The following is an 18,521-nucleotide window of genomic DNA, read 5'->3' as shown; positions in this document are numbered from 1 at the left end:
AATGGATTGCAGAGGAGCTAGATGGGCAGCAGGGAAACCACTGAGGTAGCTGTTGTTCTTATCCAGGTGGGGAATAACAAAGGGCTGAATTAAAGTAGTATCTGGGATGGCAGATAATAATAGCTAGCATCTACTGAGCACTTACTGTATGCCAAGAAGTGTTCTACATGAAGGCATTTAACTCAGTCCTCTAGTTAGCCTCTGAGATAGGAGCCATCATCATTCCCATTTTCCAGATGAGAAGAATGAGGTACAAGGTCACCCTCTAGTGAGTGCTCAAGCTACTTAAAGGGTAGCTTGAGTATTGGGGTGGGGATGGGGAAGAGGAGTTCTGTTATACTGTTGAGACACCCATGGGGCTCTGTGGGGCGGGGTTCAGCCGCACCTGGACTGGGAGTAGCAATCTGAGAGTCAGGGTCAAGGGCAAGCGCATTCAAAGAGCCTGCAGGCTGGAAGAGGCCAGAAACAGTATCCTGGGGCATCCATTGTTGAAAGATTGAACAGAGAACTGATCATGAAGGGAACTAAGAAGGAAAGGAGACCAGAGGGAAGAGTGTTTCAGGAGGGCATGATCAACAGCTTATGGGCTGCTGAGAAACCAAGTAGGGTAATGACTGGGGAGTGGGGAGTGTTCTTATCAAGAAGACAGGCTTTGGCCACAAATATTTTATAAGTCACCTTGATGAAGAACAATTTCAATGGAGTACTAGGGCTGGGGAGTATAAGGGAGGCGAGGAAGGAGAGACAAGTCTCTAGAATGCTTTGGAGGCTCATTGTTAGGGAAGGAAGGAGAGGGAGGAACCAACACAGAGTCCAGGTTTTGGGATTGGAACTCTTCTCATTCCAGTGGCTAACCAATGGTAGTGGAAGGGGTTCTTGGTGAGAATGGGATACCTCTGGTGAGTGATTTTCAATCCTAGCTCCCCAAGGCATTTCTGAGATCTTGTAATACACACCAAGGGCCATGTTTTCCAGGAAATTTTCTGAACAGTGGGGCTGGTGACCAACTGACTACCCAGGATCTCCAGGTTCATTCTCAGACCTACCAAGAGGTATGGGCAAAATGGCTGAATAAAAATTTGAATATTTAGAAAATAAGAATCACCACCAGGCTCTTTGAGGAAGGCATGGGAGATGATAAAAATCTTCTGATATCAAATCACAACTGGGAGTTCCATCAGGATTAGCAATTACCTTAAATTATGGCCAAGAGTCCAACTGGTGATGTCAACATTGAAGATGGTCAGTCTTGGGCTCTTACATCAGTAACGTCCTAGCTTTGCACTTCTACATCTATTCAGACACTCATGTACTTCTCCCCGAATTCCAGGCTCTGTCCTGCCCCTCTCATCTGTTGCATCCGCTCTCATATACACAGATGATTTCCAACCTGGATCTGTTTCGTGAGTTTATGGTTTGATTAGGGTCTCTAAGTGTGTAGCCACAATGACACAGATATCATCATCTATTACAGGCTGGCTTATCCTCAGGGAAAAGGAGGTCCCTCAGGGAACACTTGCATGGGAGTTTAGCAGGATTAGAAGACGGGAGGCAAGGAGAGCATTAGAGTACAGCATTTGAGTGCTATTTGAACAGAAGATGCAGATTTGGGCATCAGAGTTCATTCATTCTTTGAACAATGCACATTTACTGAGCTTGTATATATGCAAGGCATGGATGGAATGGAATCTGAAAGACATAGTTTTTGCTCTCAGGGAGCTCCCAAGCTACTGGAAGACAAAGGCTGATGGAAGCTAAAGAAATCAGTGCTTAAATGGCAGACGTAAAGAGCAGTGATGCGCAAGGGGAAGTAAATTCTACAAGGAGACTTTTATATCTCTTAGGAGAGTGGCAAAATTGCCAACAAACCCATTTCATTCTGTGAGTGCTCCAAGGTTGGGTGCAGGTCTTGCTAATCTTCATTTTCCCAGCAGAAGAGGTGCTCAGTGAGTATTTGTTGAAGGAATAAATGAATGTACGGAGTGTTGAATGGAGCAACTAGCTGCTTCTTGAGGGTGGGAGGATGGGGTGTAGAAAGTCTTTAAAGACTATATGATCTTTGAGCAGCATTTGGAAGTGTGAATAGGCCTTTGCCAAGTAGATAAGACAAGGAAGGGATTCTGAGTAGAGGGAACAGTGGGTGCAAATGCACAAAGCAGCCATCAAAGAACATGGAGTGTTTGGCTGATGTCCGGTGCATGATGGTCAACCATAGGGAATGATGAAGCTGGCAGAAGGGCAGGGGCCAGATGGAACAGGGAAGTGAACAGTGGGGAAGTCATTCTTAAGGGTTGAGTCTTTGCAAATTAGGGGAAATGGGGGAATTTAAGAGTTTTAGGAAGAGTAGCAATGTGAGCACTGTGTGTGTGAGCTGAGGAAGGAGCACTACCAAGGAGCATGCTCAGAACCTCTCTTCTAGAGTTTTAGGAGTGTTATTTACCCAGCTCCTGCTTCTCACTAGCAGGAATCCAGGTTCTGCCTCCCAGACCTGGGGAGGGGGGTTTGTCTCACACATTCTTGTCACGATTTACCTTAGTAGCACCCCATGGCAGCTGGCATGAAGGAGGGAGTCAGCAGCTGGCAGAGCAGGGAGTGAGTGCAAAACTGTTGTTGGCCAAACCTCCAGGTGTCATCTGTGTGCTTGAGTGACACAGTCAGGGACTTCGGGCTGTTAATGCTTGAGGCCCTTTGAGGTCATCTAACCCAGCCCCCCCATCCCGTGCACTGGAAACCTGTGGTGCCGGGAGGGATGCAAATTATCCGAGGTCTCACCACACAGTTAGGACTAGACCCCAGGCCTCTAGGCTCCCAGTCTGATTTTCTCTGCACAGAGAGATCTGGGCTCAAAGCTGAGCCCTACTCTTCCCCTATCATGCACTTTAAACAAGTTACTTAACTGTGCAGTTCTGTCATGTGGAACGTGGAGATAGCATTATTTCCTTTTGGGGGTCGCTGTGGGGGGTTAAAGGAAATAATAATGCGCATCAAGTGTCTCTGTTGCTTAATGCCTGGTGGGTAGCATGTGCTCAGTTAGAAGTGACTGGTATTATTCCATCCTTCCAGGGTTCTGTTTCCACTCCAGTGTCATCCCACTGCTTGTCTCTGGTGGTGGTGGTCCTGGGCTCATGCAGGGCTCCTACAGTAGCTGAGCTCATCAGAGCAGCATTTTCTCAGGTTGTCCAGGAAGACAGGGGCATACCTTGGCTTCACTGGGTTTAGGACAAATACTGAATTTAAAACAGTAATCTTCAGTCTGGGCTATAGCACAATAGTGTGCTCTTTTGGAATAAAAAATGAAAACATTGAAGGAGGTATGTATATAATCTGGCATGGGTAGAGTGATTTTTACCATACAAAAAGACTCCCCCATTCACAGAGGGATTCATGGTAGGGGTACTTTAAATCATCAGTTCCTTTTAGTGTTCTTCCTCAGGAGTACATTTCCCTAGTGTGATTCACACCTACTTTGCAGGAAAGGGCCTCCTGCCCCCCAGTGTTGTCACCCCCCCCCCCACCTTCTTGCAAGATTCCCTTGAGCTTTGAGCTGAAGCAGCTGAATCCTGGAAGGGGAACAATGTAACTGCTTCAGAGTATAAGATGCACCATGATTTTATATGCCACTAAGAAAGAAATAGCAGTGCTAATTTTAACTCTCAGATGAGATTGATTGAGAAACAAATCCTGATTTCAGAAATGTCAAAATGTGAAAAAAAAATGTGGTTGACTCTTGAACGATACAGGTTTGTGCACTTACATGTGGATTTTTTTGATAAATATGGTACAATAGGGTAAATATCTTTTCTCTTCCCTATGATTTTAACATTTTCTTTGCTCTAGCTTACTTTATTGTAAGAATGTGGTATATAATACATATAACATACAAAATATATGTTTATTGACTGTTATCGGCAAGGCTTCTGGTCAACAGTGGGCTATTTCTAATTAAGTTTCTGGGAAGTCAAAGCTCATATACAGATTTTTTCACTCCCCAAGGGTTGGTGCTCCTAACCCCCACATTATTCAAAAGTCACCTGTACTTTTTAGAATCACTGAAATGCACTGTTTGAGAACCAAATCAGCTGGATATTAATGGGAGAATGAGAACATACAAATGGGATCAACCCCCAGGTTATGCTTGGCTTCACATTATTTAAGTATCGTTTTTTTGTTTGTGAAAGAAACCACTACTTTGTAGGTTCTTCAGGACAGATACTGGGTCTCTTTTGTTCACCACTGTATCTCCACCACCTTGTTCATAGTTGGGGTTCAACAAATATTTGCTGAATGAATACATAAAACAAAGAGCCACATTATAAAACATGTGGAAAACCCAGGAAAGAAAATAAATCATTCATAATTCCCCCACTGTGGGTATTCTGGCTTATTTCCTTCGAGTCTTATTTCCTATGAATGTGCTCTTTTATATACATGTAAACATAATTTATTATTAGATTTAGCTCCAGGATGTGTTTTTGTATTTCTCTATTAATATGAATGAAATGATGAAATGAGATGATGCAGAAATGCTTTGAAGATTTGTAAAATGTTTAACCAAATATCTTATTATTAGTTATAATAATCCTAGCAATGCTGCTATGAATAAGGCTGATTTTCTGAGAACGCACTTCAAAGCAAACAACAAATTTGTTTTCTGAAGCTGGGAATGGGCTGTCCTTGCATTCTGCTCACCATGGGGAGTCCCTTGGTTCCTTTTTGGGAAGAGAAAGAGACTCAAGGGTACTTCGAAGTCCTGAGCTCCAGCTTCCCACTCGGTCCAGAAATTTCTTTAATGTCACCCATGGAGGGTAAGTCCCTGCTTGAGAATACTCAAGTCTGCCAAAAGAATTTACTATTTGCTCCAGCTGACCTCTGAGATTGGGGATCTGTCTCCTTGTTTTTGTGGGCGGAGAGGAGCCTAAGTCTGACAAGTGCCAGTAGTAAACCCAGGAGGGTTTCTCATGGCCCAGTCTCTACTTCTGCCATGTTTCATTTCCTTGACTCTGCTCCAGGCCCTTCTGTTCCCTCCCTTCCCCTCACACTTCCATTAAGATGCCCAGCCACAGGGCAGCTGGCTGGCTCAATGTTTGAATGTCTGCCTTTGCTCAGGTTGTGATCCTGGGGTCCTGGGATCGAGTCCTGCATCAGGCTCCCCACAGAGAGCCTGCTTCTCCCTCTGCCTGTGTCTCTGCCTCTCTGTGTGTGTCTTTCATGAATAAATAAAGAAAATCTTAAAAAAAAAAAGAGCCCAGCCACCTCTGTACCAACAGAGGTTGAGTCCCATTCATGCTGAACGCCTGTCCCTATTGGAATGGTATATATATATATATATATATATATATATATATATATATATATATTTAAAGATTTATTCATATATCTTACATAAATATATATATCTATATTTAAAGATTTTATTTATCTATTCATCACACACACACACACACACACACACACACACACACACAAAGGCAGAGACACAGGCAGAGGGAGAAGCAGCCTCCATGCAGGGATCCTGACGTGAGACTTGATCTGGGGTCTCCAGGATCACGCCCTGGGCTGAAGGCAGCGCTAAACCACTGAGCCACCTGGGCTGCCCAGGAACGGTATATTTTTGATGAAAATCTGTCCTTGTCACTTCCATGAGTGTCTGGCATTGCCTCCAGTTGGCAGTACTCAAAAGCCCAAGAGGTTAATAGCTTGGGTTCTGGGCTCCGCAGGGCTGCCTGTCCATCTGCGTACCTTGACTTGTTCATCTGTGTTCTCACTTTTCCCGACTCAAATCCTCAGCCCTGAACTTGGTTTCCTACCGTCTGCTTCATACCCTCCTTCTTCTGTCCTTAGGGATGAGGTTTTCTGGTTGTGCCACCTGGTTCCCACCTGGCATGGCCTTGCGTGCTTATTTCTACTTTCCCCACCTGCGTCAGGCTCCGGGACCTGTGGAGGCCAGGCAGCCTCTCAGCCTCCTCTGCCCCTGCCTCAAAGTCAATGTTCCACCTACTGTGTACTGCACAGGAGGCCGATCCTGGGCCTTAGCAAGTACGCAGGCATTAAATACAGGGAACAGTTTGGGAGGCCCCCACCATCAATGCCTTCTCAGAGATTCAGAAGCATAGTTCACTCAGAGATTTAAAACCAGTTTCTAATACAGAAGGTCAATCTATAAAGTGGCTAAAGAGCTGTGGTCAGTACTAGATGACAGATGACATTTGAACCACATTTTAAAAACAAGCTGAGCTTGTAAGTTATGTGTGCCTCTCTTTCTGACCCCTCCTTCACTGTTTTTTTTAAGATTTTATTTATTTATTCATGAGAGACACACACAGAGGGGCAGAGACAGAGGCAGAGAGAGAAGCAGGCTTCCTGAGGGGAGCCCGAAGTGGGACTCGATCCCAGGACCCCAGAATCACGCCCTGAGCTGAAGGCAGACGTTCAATCACTGAGCCACCCAGGTGCTCCGCCTTTACTGTTCTTTCTGATTCCTCCTTTCCCACCCCCTAGACCTTGTGCTCCTACCACTCCTGGACCTCGCAGGGCAGGTTGTCTTGGATGCTCTGATTTAGGACTCAGTCTTTCCAGTGTTCATTCCAGGCAAACCAGGAGGTAAGAGAAAGAGAGCGTCCCTGTGTCTGTCTGCAGTACTGCTCTGAGAGCTCTTCCCCACTGAGAATCTGTGAACTTCTCCCTTCTGAGATGTGAAACCCACATCAGACGTGAGGCTGTGCCTGTCCTCACTCTCCTACATGCAGAGTTGATGCAGCAGGCCTGGCCCACTGAATGGTCACCCCCGCAGTGCGAAGTCAGAGGGAGCAGGCAGGAACCCATGCAAGAAGCTTCCCCCCACTTACACTCTTACAAGAGTGATGTCCCCCATCATCCCTTTCCCTTTTGGTAGGTCACTCTGAGTTGTATCAACACAAATGATGAAGCACCAGACCCTGGCCAGCAGGTTTCCTTAGCTTCCAGTGTTTCCCCCTCCCCCTCAAAAGATTTCTTGCATCCCCTCCACCCCCCAGAAGGTTCTGGAAAAAGTCCTCACTGAATTCAATGAAAAAGGAAGTAAGCTGAATTTCTCTCACATCCAAGTTTAGAAACCAACAGGTGGTACAGGAGAACTGGGTTACAGAAGTTAGCTGACACCTCGATCCAATTTCCAGGTGAGCCACTGTCCTGAATCCAGCCTTGCTTGAGCCTCCTGAGTGGACTCAGAGCCTTGAAGGAGTGGGAGTTCCATTTCCCCTCCCCTGTGCCTCTGTAGGTGGCTGGTATAGGCCCGGGACCACTGGTCCAGGGAGCCCAGGAACTTACCCTCTGCTCCTGGGTGGCCACGAAAGTCTGGAACCCTGGAGCCACCCCAAAGCCCAGTTCTTGGATGAAAGGTGGCTCAGATTGACTGTGGATCTGAACTTTCACTCCTGCTTCAAACGTCGTTTCCTCTGAAAGGACAAAGACAGAGCCATGGGTCAGCAACTTCCGGACTCTAGGGATGCTAGAAAGGGATGCTAGAAAGGCCACGTGGTGGGCAACATAATGGCCTGCCAATATGACCACATCCTCATCCCTGGGAACTGTAAAGATGTCACCCTGCATGGTGGAATGGACACTGCAGATGGGATTATGTGCAGTTAGGGACCTGGAGATGGGGAGGTTATCCTGGATTACCCGGGCAGCCCAAAGTCATCACAAGGGTCCTTGTGGGAGGGAGGTGGGAAAGTCAGAGTCAGAGAGAGAATGCAAGAAAGTTTTGTTGCTGGCTTTGGACTTGGAGGAAGAGCCACAGGCCAAGGGGTGTAGGCAGCTTCTAGACACTGGGCAAGGCAGGGGAATGGATGTCCACCCCCTCCCCCTGCCCCGAAGCTCCCTCGAGGAATGCAGCCCTGCCAACAGCTAGATTTAAGCCAAGTGAGACCAGTTTTGGACTTCTGGCTTCCAGAACTATAACAGAATAAATCTGTGTTGTTTGAAACCACTCAGTTTGTGGACTCTGTTATGGTAGCTGTCAGAAGCTAATTCAGGCCAGTTAGGCCAACCCTTTGCTTTGGTCTCCAAAACTATAAAATGGGATTATGAAGTGAGTCAGGCACCTTTATTCTATTCACTAGAATAGCTTCTCTCCTGGGCCATGAGCGGAAGGCGAGGGGATCAGGAGGGGGAACACCCGAAGACACAGCAGTCAAAATAAAAATACAGGACTTGCTTGGATGCTGAGATGCCTGCCCCTTGGAGCCGCACAGGATGGGCAACCAGAAGAGAAGCTTCTGCTTCTCTTTCATTTGGCGAGAGAAATGACCCTTGGCAGTGGGAGATGGCAAAAGTGGTGGAAGGTGATGGGATGGCAGGGCCTGACTCATCCGAAACACTCACAATTGAGGGAGAATGAATCTCTGGGATGTGTGAGCCTTTACTGGGCCTCCTCTGTCTTATTCTTTCCAAACAGCCTGCAGAGTGAGCTTTGCAACATGCAAACCTGCACAACTCTCTCCTCTGCTGATAAGGAGCCCAGCCCCTTAACCTGCCCCCATTCCAGCCTTGCTCTGGGCAGCCTCCTGCTTCGTGGCACCAGGTGTCTGGCCCTCCAGGGCTGCCCAGATTGGCTGTCACTGGTCTCAGCCCCGCACGGATGCACGTGCATTTCCTTCTGCCTGGAATGCCTTTCGACCTAGTCCACATGACCAATCTCCCTACTCAGCACTGAATATTCAGCCTCTAGCCAGACCCACAGCAAACACTTCTCTTGCTCTGTTGTATTCCCACACCATGCACCAATCCTTTATCTGGCAGTCTCTTCCACCAGGCTGGAGTATCCTGAGGCCAGGTTCGGGGCTGTCTCCCTGGATCTCAAAGGTCCTGTGCAGGGCCAGGCAGAGAGCAGGCACTCAGGGAATGCCTGCTGAGTAAATGGGAAATTTGTGACTCAGACCTCCCTCAGTTATTCATGGGTAGGTCCAATCTAGAGTCCAAATTGAGGGGTGTTCTCAAAGAAGGGAACGGGGAGAGGTTGGGTAAATACAGGAAGGGGGGAAGATGGCGTGGGGGAGAAATGGAGGCCGCGGTCAGGGAGTGAGTGAGTTGTTAGCCCTGGGACCATGGTTTGGGGATGAACGCTGTGGGGAAGGAAGGGCTGGGGGCAGGCACGGGAATGGGAAAGACCCACGGACAGCCTGGAGGCCAGTGACAGAGGCAGGGGAAGGGGGTGGGAGCTGGGTGAGAACTCCAAGGTAGGGGTGTGTGGACGGAAGGGCTTAGTAGGCGCACAAGGATTAGCGGGAAGGATAGGCAGGTGTTCTAGAGGCCAGGTTTGGAGCCCGATGGCTGACATGGTGTTTAGGCAGAAGAGACTCTCAGCCAGGAATGCTTCGGTCCTGTGTTCTCAGAACAGAGGAGGATCCCAGGCAATCCACAAACACACGCCCTTCCCTCCAGCGGTTAAGTGTTCTGCTGTTTACCCGGATGGTCCATGCAGACTGCATGTTCCGGGATGCCCATGGTCTTGGGCCCATCTCTCCCCATGCACGATGAATGCCTCAGAGAAGAGATGCCCCTAATTCCTCCCAGTGCCCATGGCCTGGCGGGTGGCCCCACAGGTGCCTCAGGGAAGGGGACTGCGGGAGACAGAGGATGGGCGGGAAGGGGAGGGGTGAGCCTGTCCAAGGGAGGGGTGGAGGAGAGCTCAGGAGCCAGAGAATGGGCTCGGTTGGGGAAGGAGCGAAGGCGGCATGATGCTGGGATCACAGGATGCTTTTGCTTGGATGATCTGAAGGCATGTTCAGTGAGCTGTGGGGGGTGGGGTGGGATGGGACTGATGCCAAAACTTATTTTCTGGAGCTCTCCGAAGCTGCATGCCCGCTGTATAACTGAGCTTAGGAAACCTTCGAACCAGTAAGACAGGCTCAAAGGAGGAGGCCCGTGGCTTACAGGGAGAAATGAAAAGTGAAGCCTTTCTGTCAGAAATGCTTTGAGTAATGGACAAAGCAGACAGGCCAGGCATGCCTGCATGGGGAGAGCTGCCCCAGGCCAATAGGACTGGGTTGGGATTTGGAAGAGTTTATTCGAGAAGCAGCAGGGGCTGGGGCAGAGAACATTTTAAAATAATCTCATAACATTACAAATACCCAGCAAAGGATGGGCGTAGAAGAGTGGTGGATAAGGTTTCCACTCTCTTTAGAGAATTTTCAGCCATGATGGAATCTTCTAGGATCTGTGCTTTCCAACATAGTAGCCACTAACCACATGACGTGCGACAAATGCAACCAAGGAACTGAAATTTTAATTGACTAATGAATCCCCTCACCTCAGCTTTACTGAGGTATAATTGACAAATTATGAGATAAAGTATATAATGTGATGATCTGATGTCTGTACATGCTATGAAAGGATTTCCCTATCAAATTAATTAATCTGTCACCTCACATACTTACCTTTTTTGCTTGCCTTATTTATTTTTAATTGAATTTAAATTTAGTTAATTAACTTAAATTTAAATATCCACATGTGGCTAGTGACAACCTCAGTGGGCAGTGCAGCTGGAGAATGTTAGGTGTAAGCAGACCCCAGATGTCTCAGAGTATTGAGAATGGCAAGGATGCCACCCCCTACTTTCCTAAGCAGGTGCCCCTGGTGGTCTCTAGCCTGGAGACCTTGGGTGATTTGGGTGAGGCTCTGGGGAGCAGGGCTGTGCATATTCTCAGCCAGCCTACGGTTATAGTCCCAGACCCTCTCTGGCCCTGCTTTTCCCATAGCACCACTTATTCTCACATCTCCAGATGGTTTGTTTCTCTCCCTTCGTGGAACTGCCCTTGGCTTCCCTCTGTGGATTATTTTCTAGTCTGATTAGTAAACAGCCCCCTTACAGTTTCTGCCCCATACCCACTTGTGGTCTCTTACATTTTCTGGATGTGGATGCTGTCAGTATGCAACTATGAAGACTCAATTTAAGAGCTGAAGTTATCAAACACAAACTGCTAGAGCCAAAGGCTCAGAGCATGTACCTTAGAGGTTCTCAAACTGGAATGCAAATCAGAATCATGTAGGGAGCTCTGCGTGACGATTCTGGGGACCCATCCCTAGATCTGGTCACTCTGGGGTGGAGCCCAGGCATCTGCATTTCCAGAGGTTCAGCTATAGGTTATCTGAGGCCAAACACATTTGGACAAGTAGCAAACTGGTCCAGAGAGGGGATGTGACTTGCTCAGGGTCACACAGCAAGTCAAAGGCAGAGCAGGGGCTAGAAGCCAGGTCCCCTGACTTCCAGCTCATTCCCTGCCCTCTAGCAGCTTCGAGTTTGCCCAGGGTCTGGTTTGGCACAGGGAAATGCCAGCACCACATGCTGCCTGTCCACATTGCAGGACTCAGGGCAGGGGGCGGGATCTCTTTCACAGAGATGCAGGTGGGCTGTGCATAAAACCAACAGCAGCAGCAGTAGCAGCAGCCAGAACAGTAACAATAACCGCCAGGACCACTTATACAATTTTTGGGTCCCAGTGCAAAACAGAAATGTGGGCCCCCTTATTAAAGAATTATTATGAATGTCAAGACAGACACAGCAGAGCCTTAAACCAAGAGTGTAGCCCTTGTGAGCACGGGGACCTGCGTGACTGTGTGTGTGTGTGTGTGACTGCTCGGGTTACACATCTAAGGAGCCAGCCCCGACAATAACCCAGCTTGACGTGGACAGAATTCTTGACAGCCTCATATTCCCCTCACCACCAGATGATTCGACACTGAGCTGCTTCGGAGTGCAGGCCCCGAGTGCAATGAAGGATTTGTTTACACATCGTGAACACCAGGATTCAAAGCCCCTGAGAGAGAGAGCGCAGGAGAGAGCACAGAGAAAGGGAAAGTTACTACACACGCAGGGTTAGGAGCCCTTGTTAATTGGGACCAAACATGAAAGATCATGTCGGATCAGGAGAAAGGCGGGAAGTGTGTTCGACCTGCAGGAGCGGGAAGCCCGCAGCACTTCTCAGGAGCGCAGCCATAGCTCAAGGTGAGGCCTACCTGCGGAGCACTTCTGAGGGCGCAGAAAGGATTTGGAGCCTCTGTGGGAGGAGAGGGCGCTGGGGAGCCGGTGAGGAGCCATGGGCAGAATGCATAATGGGGCCCGGAAAGTACATCGCAATGAAAGAAGCTTAAATCTTTAATCTTTGCAAATTACAGGAAACATGCCGAGGAAATAAACACGAGAGAAGTAGGAAGGGAAGATTTTTCTGCAAAGCCGGGGGAATTTTCTAGGCTAAGGCAGGGATATGTTGACACAAGACAGTCAGTGGCTAGGATAGCTAGCTGGAGGGGAGAGGGCAGGAGGGGGGTGAGCCACGTGGGGGCGTTCTCAGTGCAGGGTAGCCTCCCCTGGCCAGTCCTCTGCACTCTGCTCTCTGTCCTGCTGTTTAGACTGTCCTGACGGGCTCCCTCGCCTTCTGGCTTCGGGTTGGGTTCAGCCGGTGATGGGTCTGGAGGAGAGAGGGTCAGTCTGGGATATCCCGTCTGTCTCGTAGCTCTGTTTGCTGGCTCGCTGCTGGTTAGCTGCATAGCACCTTGGAAAGCCACAGCTCTGGGCTGGGAGGCTAGGGGGAGCTCTCTGTCTTGCTCTCTCTCTGGTTCTGATACCAGGTCTTTCTCCCTTTTCCTAGGAACAGAAGTGGCTGTCCTGCCACCAGGCCCAGGACATCGCACCACCTGTATTGCCTTCCCTAAGCCTTGCACACACCTTTGTAAATAGTCCTTCATTCATTTTTCCTTGTATTACCCAGTCTGTGGGTGCTGTTGATTGCTTGCTTGGGTCCTCATGGGCACAGCCACCAGGGGGTATCTACTACCTAAGGTCTGAGAGACAGCCAGAGGCACCTGCTCAGCACTCCACTTTGAAGATCCACCATTGTGTCTGAGCACGCTTGGCAGGAGACCTCACTGCCTACAGGGCAGTCCATGGTTTTCAAAGTTCATCCTTATATTGAGCTGAAAACTTGTCTGTTTACAGATCTCTCTCCTGCCCCCAGCTCCAATCCTGCTTCCACTTGACACCCCTTCAAGGATCTGAAGATACATACTGTGACCACCAGAGTCTTCTTGTTTCCATGCTAACCTTCCCCAGTGGCCCTGGCCCCAGGTGCATCTTCATTTCTGGAGGTTTTGCTAGCAGAGGTATGCTCAGGGAGGTGCTCCGCCTGGAGAGGCTTCTGTGCAGAGGGGCTCAGGACCCTCTCCCTAACTCCCACAGGACAGCCAATAGCTCCTCATGGCTTATGGACATTCTGGGGACGTTGGGTGGGGCCACGATGAGCAGAGCTTGCACACAGAGAACGCTGTTCTGCAGGGAGTGAGCTGGGCATTCAAAGAGAGGTGGGAACACAAGCCCTGCTACCTGGTGGGTCAGAACCAGACAGAGCCTAGGACAGCTGGTTAAATGCTTGGGGCTCTGGGGTCAGGTAGGGTAAGGTCAAGCCCAGCTCTGTGACCTTTGGCAGGTTATTTAATCTCTTGGGAGCCTCATTTTTTAAAAAAAGATTTTATTTATTTATTCATGAAAGACACACATACACACACACACACACACACACACAGAGGCAGAGACATAGGCAGAGAGAAGAGAAGAAGACTCCATGCAGGATGCCCGATGTGGGACTTGATCCCGGGACTCCAGAATCATGCCCTGAGCCAAAAGCAGACGCTCAACCGCTGAGCCACCCGGGCATCCCTTGGGAGGCTCATTTTGCTGCAAAATTTGCAGAATGAGTTTGGACATAATAATGAATCTGTCTTCATAAGACTTTTGACATTGCATAGAAAGCCCTTAGCACAGAGTCTGGTGATTAAGAAAAGCTCACTAATTTATAGTGCTATCATCATCATCATTATTCTGTGTTTCTGGCTTTCTACAAAACCCGGCTGGATCAGGGGCTCTCTCCCACTCCTCCATCCTCATGCAACTCCCTGAATTTAGAATGATTCTTCTCCTCCCCTTCCATCTGATTGACTCCTACTCAGCTTTACTGTCACTACCTCCTGGAAACCTTCCTCCATTGGATGCTCCAATATCTGGTACTCACCTTTTTCACGTAACTCTCTCTCTCCACTAAGACTGGGAGATGCTTGGGGACAGAGTCAATGTTTTATTTATGCATATGTGCATAATGCTTGGCACATAGTGGGTGTCATACACGCTTGCTGAAATGAACATACAGCACAGACAGCACAGCTGATCTCTGAGACTCACAGAGTCCCACCTTCTCAATTTACAGCTGAGACACAGAGATGCCAAGAGGGTAACACATTGGTCTGGGTCTCATCAGTGAGTTTTTGGCCAAGCTGGGTCCACATGAAGCCTGCTGAGCCAGCTCTGGACCCTCTACCACAGTCCCAAGGTAGCAGATGGTGATTAAGAGATTGCTGGGTGCCTATGTAGGGACTTAAGCTGGGCCAGGACAGCGAAGACCACCTGTGACACCCCTCTGAAGAGACCCAGCTGGTGTTACCATTTTGTGTGGCTGCTATCTGCCTGGTTTCTGCTGCCCATGACATCACAGTGGGGGCTAGACTCAGCCTTTGGGCCTCACTGTTCCCCATGACCAGGGAGAGAAGCGTGGAGTGTCCAGGTCTATGTTTCAGCCAGCCGTGTGTGTGTGTGTGTGTGTGTGTGTGTGTGTGTGACAGAGAGAGACAGATACAGAGAAAGAGACAGATATAGGAGGATGGGAGAGAAACTATCTCTGAAATTGCTCTGATCTCTTCCTACTTCCCTGAAGCATTTCCTAAAGTGCTGCTGAGGATTTCCCAGAAACAAAGAAAGACCTGGCCCTCCTGAGGGCCCTGGGTGCTTGCCACCATTCCACATTCATCCCCTCATTCACTAGACAGTAACGTACTGAATGCTTACCATGGTCATGTGCCACAGGCCAAGGACCAGGGGTCCAGCAGTAAACCAAGCAGGGCCTGTGTCCTCCTGGAGCTCCCATTTGGGGTGGGCAGACAATAACCAGGGAACACATGTAGTGTTGGGCCAAATATGAGGACAGTGATATAGGATGGGCAGGGTGGGTGGTCATGACTCTTCCAGATGGGAGGCAAGGCAAGGCTTTTCAACGTGAGCAGGTAGGTCATCGGACAGATAACCCAGGGCAAGCATTTCAGGTGGAGGGAACAGCAGGTGCAGAAGCCCTGAGACAGATATGCACTTGGCCTATTCTAAGAGCAACAAGGATGTGTCCGAAGCCAGATGATCACTTTATTTCTCCTTACAGTCACCCCAAGAGGCAGGCTTACTACAGACGAGAAAACAAGTGTTTTATAGATAAGAAAACAAAGGCTCAGAGTGGTAAGCTTGCTGTAGCCACACCAAGCAAATCCAGCATCAAACTGGCTGCCAGTCCCCAAGGCTCTGCTCTTTGTCCTCTAACACCTGGCTGAGTTCAAGACAGCGTGCCTTCCTGGTGTCACCAGCCACATTTTCCATTGGGGGTAGTTCCCCTTTGAGAGGCTGCAGGCCAGGACTCTGAGCTGCTCAGCTCTGAATCCCCTACAGGACATGGCAAATGACAATACTGGCAGGAGTGTGGTAAGCTTTGGGGCTTTCACAGACTTTGGGTGTCAGATCCTCCCAGCCGTCCTGAGACAGGTGTCAACATCCCTGTTTATATAAACAGATATATATATATATATATATATATATATATATATATATGTATACATATAAAATTATGATTTTTTACATTGTATCTATTTTACAGATGAAGAAAGCAAAGTCCAAAGAAAGGAAAGGACAGGCCCAGGGTCTATGAATCATGGCTGCATGGTATTTTGGAACCAGGAGAGTCCTTGACACTGCTTTAATCCAACTAACTTTTCATCTTTCAGGTGAGAAAATAGAGATCCACATGGAAGAGAATGGACAATGGCCACATGGCCAGTGGTGGCCTGGAAGAGCCCAGGAGCCAGGTATCTTGACTCTTCACCCTCCTCTGCCCTTTGTCAGTTGGCTAGAGGAAGCAATGGTCCCTAGTGACTTGCCAATAAGGGTTCAAGCTCTACAGGGATGGAGGGAGATAATAGTCTAATTTATATAGGGTTCAGCAGCCTGTGTTCTTTTATCTCAGAGTCTGGGGGAAAGCTCACTGTGTGGTATAGTGACAATGATGGAGACTGAGGTCCAAGCCCTAACCCTTGAGAGCCCTGGTGGAAAGGGTCTGGCAAGCACTGTTTGGGTGGTCCACTAGAGGTGCCATCTTGGTTCCTCCTGTTCTCCTGGCATTCACGGAGGAATCCAAGGAGACCAAGGTGGGGCCCTGGAAACAGGAGCAGGGGATGGTCTCAAGAAAAGTGTGGGCTCTGAAATCATGGAGCCCTGGTCTGACTGCCAGGCCCATCACTTAATAGCTGTGTGACCTCTTTGAGCCTTAGTTTCCTCTTATTTAAATTGAAGGCAGGGGGCTGGTCCCTCAGGTTACTTTTAGCTCTGCAATTCTATGAGCTGGGGATCATGCACAAATCTCCGAACCCCACCACATCTCATTTTAATTTCCTGAAAACTGATTAAAAAAAAAACATGGCTGTTCAGCATTCAGAAGTCAGAGGAGGCTGACTTTTTCCAAAGACAACGTAAAGAATCCTCAAATTGCTGCCTGGCTAAAATTGGGCCATGTGTATCTTGTGCTCCCTGCCCACTCCTCCCCTGACAGGCCCAGTTGAGCCGCAGGCCTAGGTGAGGAAATCCAAACTCAGCATGGAGACAGGTACGCTCACACTCCATATTGCTCATAGGTGATATTTTGGGGCTAGACCAACTCTGGAGGAAGAAAAATCAACACTACGTTCCTAAGCCAGATGGGCTGCAATTACGTCTGTTCAGGGCAGCAGCATGAAGTAGTGGGGTTCTCACCAATAGCTCATTACCAAGTGGCTACGACAGTGTGCTGAGGGCTGCAAACCTCAGCCCCTTCTTGCACAGCCTCAAAGCCCCTAAGACACGATTCGGCAAAAATGTTACCCTCTGTTAAACCAAGTGTTGCCCAAAGCAACCTTTTTTTCTCTTCTCTTTTTCTGTTTTCATTATTAAGAAACACTAGCTCTTGGTGGAAAGAACCAAGGACCAGATCAGATATATGGATTCAAGTGCTAGTTCCAATACTTCTTAGCCATGAGGTCATGGGAAAGCCACTCAGCATCTCAGAGACTTGCTAACTTACCACATCTGTTAAATGGGTTAGTCTGTCAAATGATTAGAACTGCTCAGTGTACACCGAAAGAATGGATGAGGATGAGAAGATAGAATGCTGGGGAAGCACCTTATACACTGTAGAGTGAGGTGCCCATGTTGGGGAAGGAGAGGGTTAATGTTGGGTCTTAGTTATGCAACAGAGAAGAGTGGCTTCACTTGACACATTCCTGTTAAATAGAATGTTTACAAAACATACATTAGTGAAGGCACCAGTGTGGAGTTTGGTCTAGTCTCATTACAAAAAGATTTATTCCAAGGATTCTTTAAATAATGAGTTTCCCTAGTGCATTCAGGCTCAGAGGTTATAAATTACTTGGTAAGAAGGCTGGTGAATCTGGGTGGGCAACCAACATGCAGAGACACCACCCTTGAAAAGCCATCAGGAAGTGCCATGTATCCGGAATTGTAGGAGAAGTTGGTGGATGATTGAGATTCTACTTATAAAAATTCTGTTTACACACTCTGGCAAAGGAAGTTAGGTACAACCAGATTGCCGAACAGATCACGTATATAGATTGCGATATAATTATAGAAGTCAAAGTCATTCAAAGCATTACCTTATGTTATTGAATATTTCCTCAATCCGTGGATATAAAAAGCATGATAGTGTTCATGTGGGGGTGACATCTGAGAAATATCTGGATGTTAAAAAGGCATCCTCATACTTCCAAAGGGCGGAAACAGGGATCTAGATCAGAGCTTCTCATACTGGAATGTCAATCAGCCAGTGATCCTGTTGCGATGCAGATTTGAGTTGGGCTCTAGATTCTGCATTTCTGATAAGCTCTGAGGGAATCCTGTTGCTGCTGCTGCTGGTGGTTGGAGGACCTCCCTAGGGTAGCAGGACTCACAGGAGGACATTGATGTGTTAGCAGAACACACCAGGCCCCTGGTGATCTGGCCTCTTCCTCCACCCTGTCCAGCTCTGGGTCTCAGCCTTAGAGCCACCTTCCCCAGGACACCCTGGGCTGTCCTTGGCCCTTGCTCTCGATTCCCCTCCCTCCCTCTCACCTCCTCATGATTCACACCCTCTTGAACTCCTCTTATACTCTGCTTGGGTGCCTGGCAGACAGGCCTGGGGATGAGGACCAAAGGTCACCTCCTCTTTGAAGCCTCCCCTGACATGTCCTCTTCCTCCCTTTTGGAACCCATCACCTGCTCCTTTTTCTCTTTTGCAGTGAGAGCACTGGATGACATTTCATTGTATATACATGTGCCCCAGATTGCAGAAGTCTGGCACTCCGCAGGCGTTTTACATGAGCATTGTTGGATCAATGCATTTCCATCTAGCACGTAAAAGGAACCCTCAAGGTAG

General features: G+C 48.4%; 1 protein-coding gene across 2 annotated transcripts in view; it reads right to left on the bottom strand.

Annotated features, from left to right (window-relative positions):
- ASIC2 (acid sensing ion channel subunit 2) overlaps positions 1–18,521 on the bottom strand; it is a 999,134-nt gene that overhangs the window by 61,603 nt on the left and 919,010 nt on the right. For both annotated transcript variants that reach the window (XM_055325634.1, XM_055325625.1), the window contains exon 3: positions 7,306–7,433. In XM_055325634.1, the coding sequence (XP_055181609.1) occupies positions 7,306–7,433 (128 nt within the window). The remainder of the gene's footprint in view (positions 1–7,305; positions 7,434–18,521) is intronic.

Source organism: Nyctereutes procyonoides, unplaced genomic scaffold (assembly GCF_905146905.1).
Source record: "Nyctereutes procyonoides isolate TBG_1078 unplaced genomic scaffold, NYPRO_anot_genome, whole genome shotgun sequence".
NCBI classification, from domain to species: Eukaryota; Metazoa; Chordata; class Mammalia; order Carnivora; family Canidae; genus Nyctereutes; species Nyctereutes procyonoides.
The sequence above is the reverse complement of the archived record's forward strand: the minus strand, read 5'-3'. Positions and strand labels throughout refer to the sequence as shown.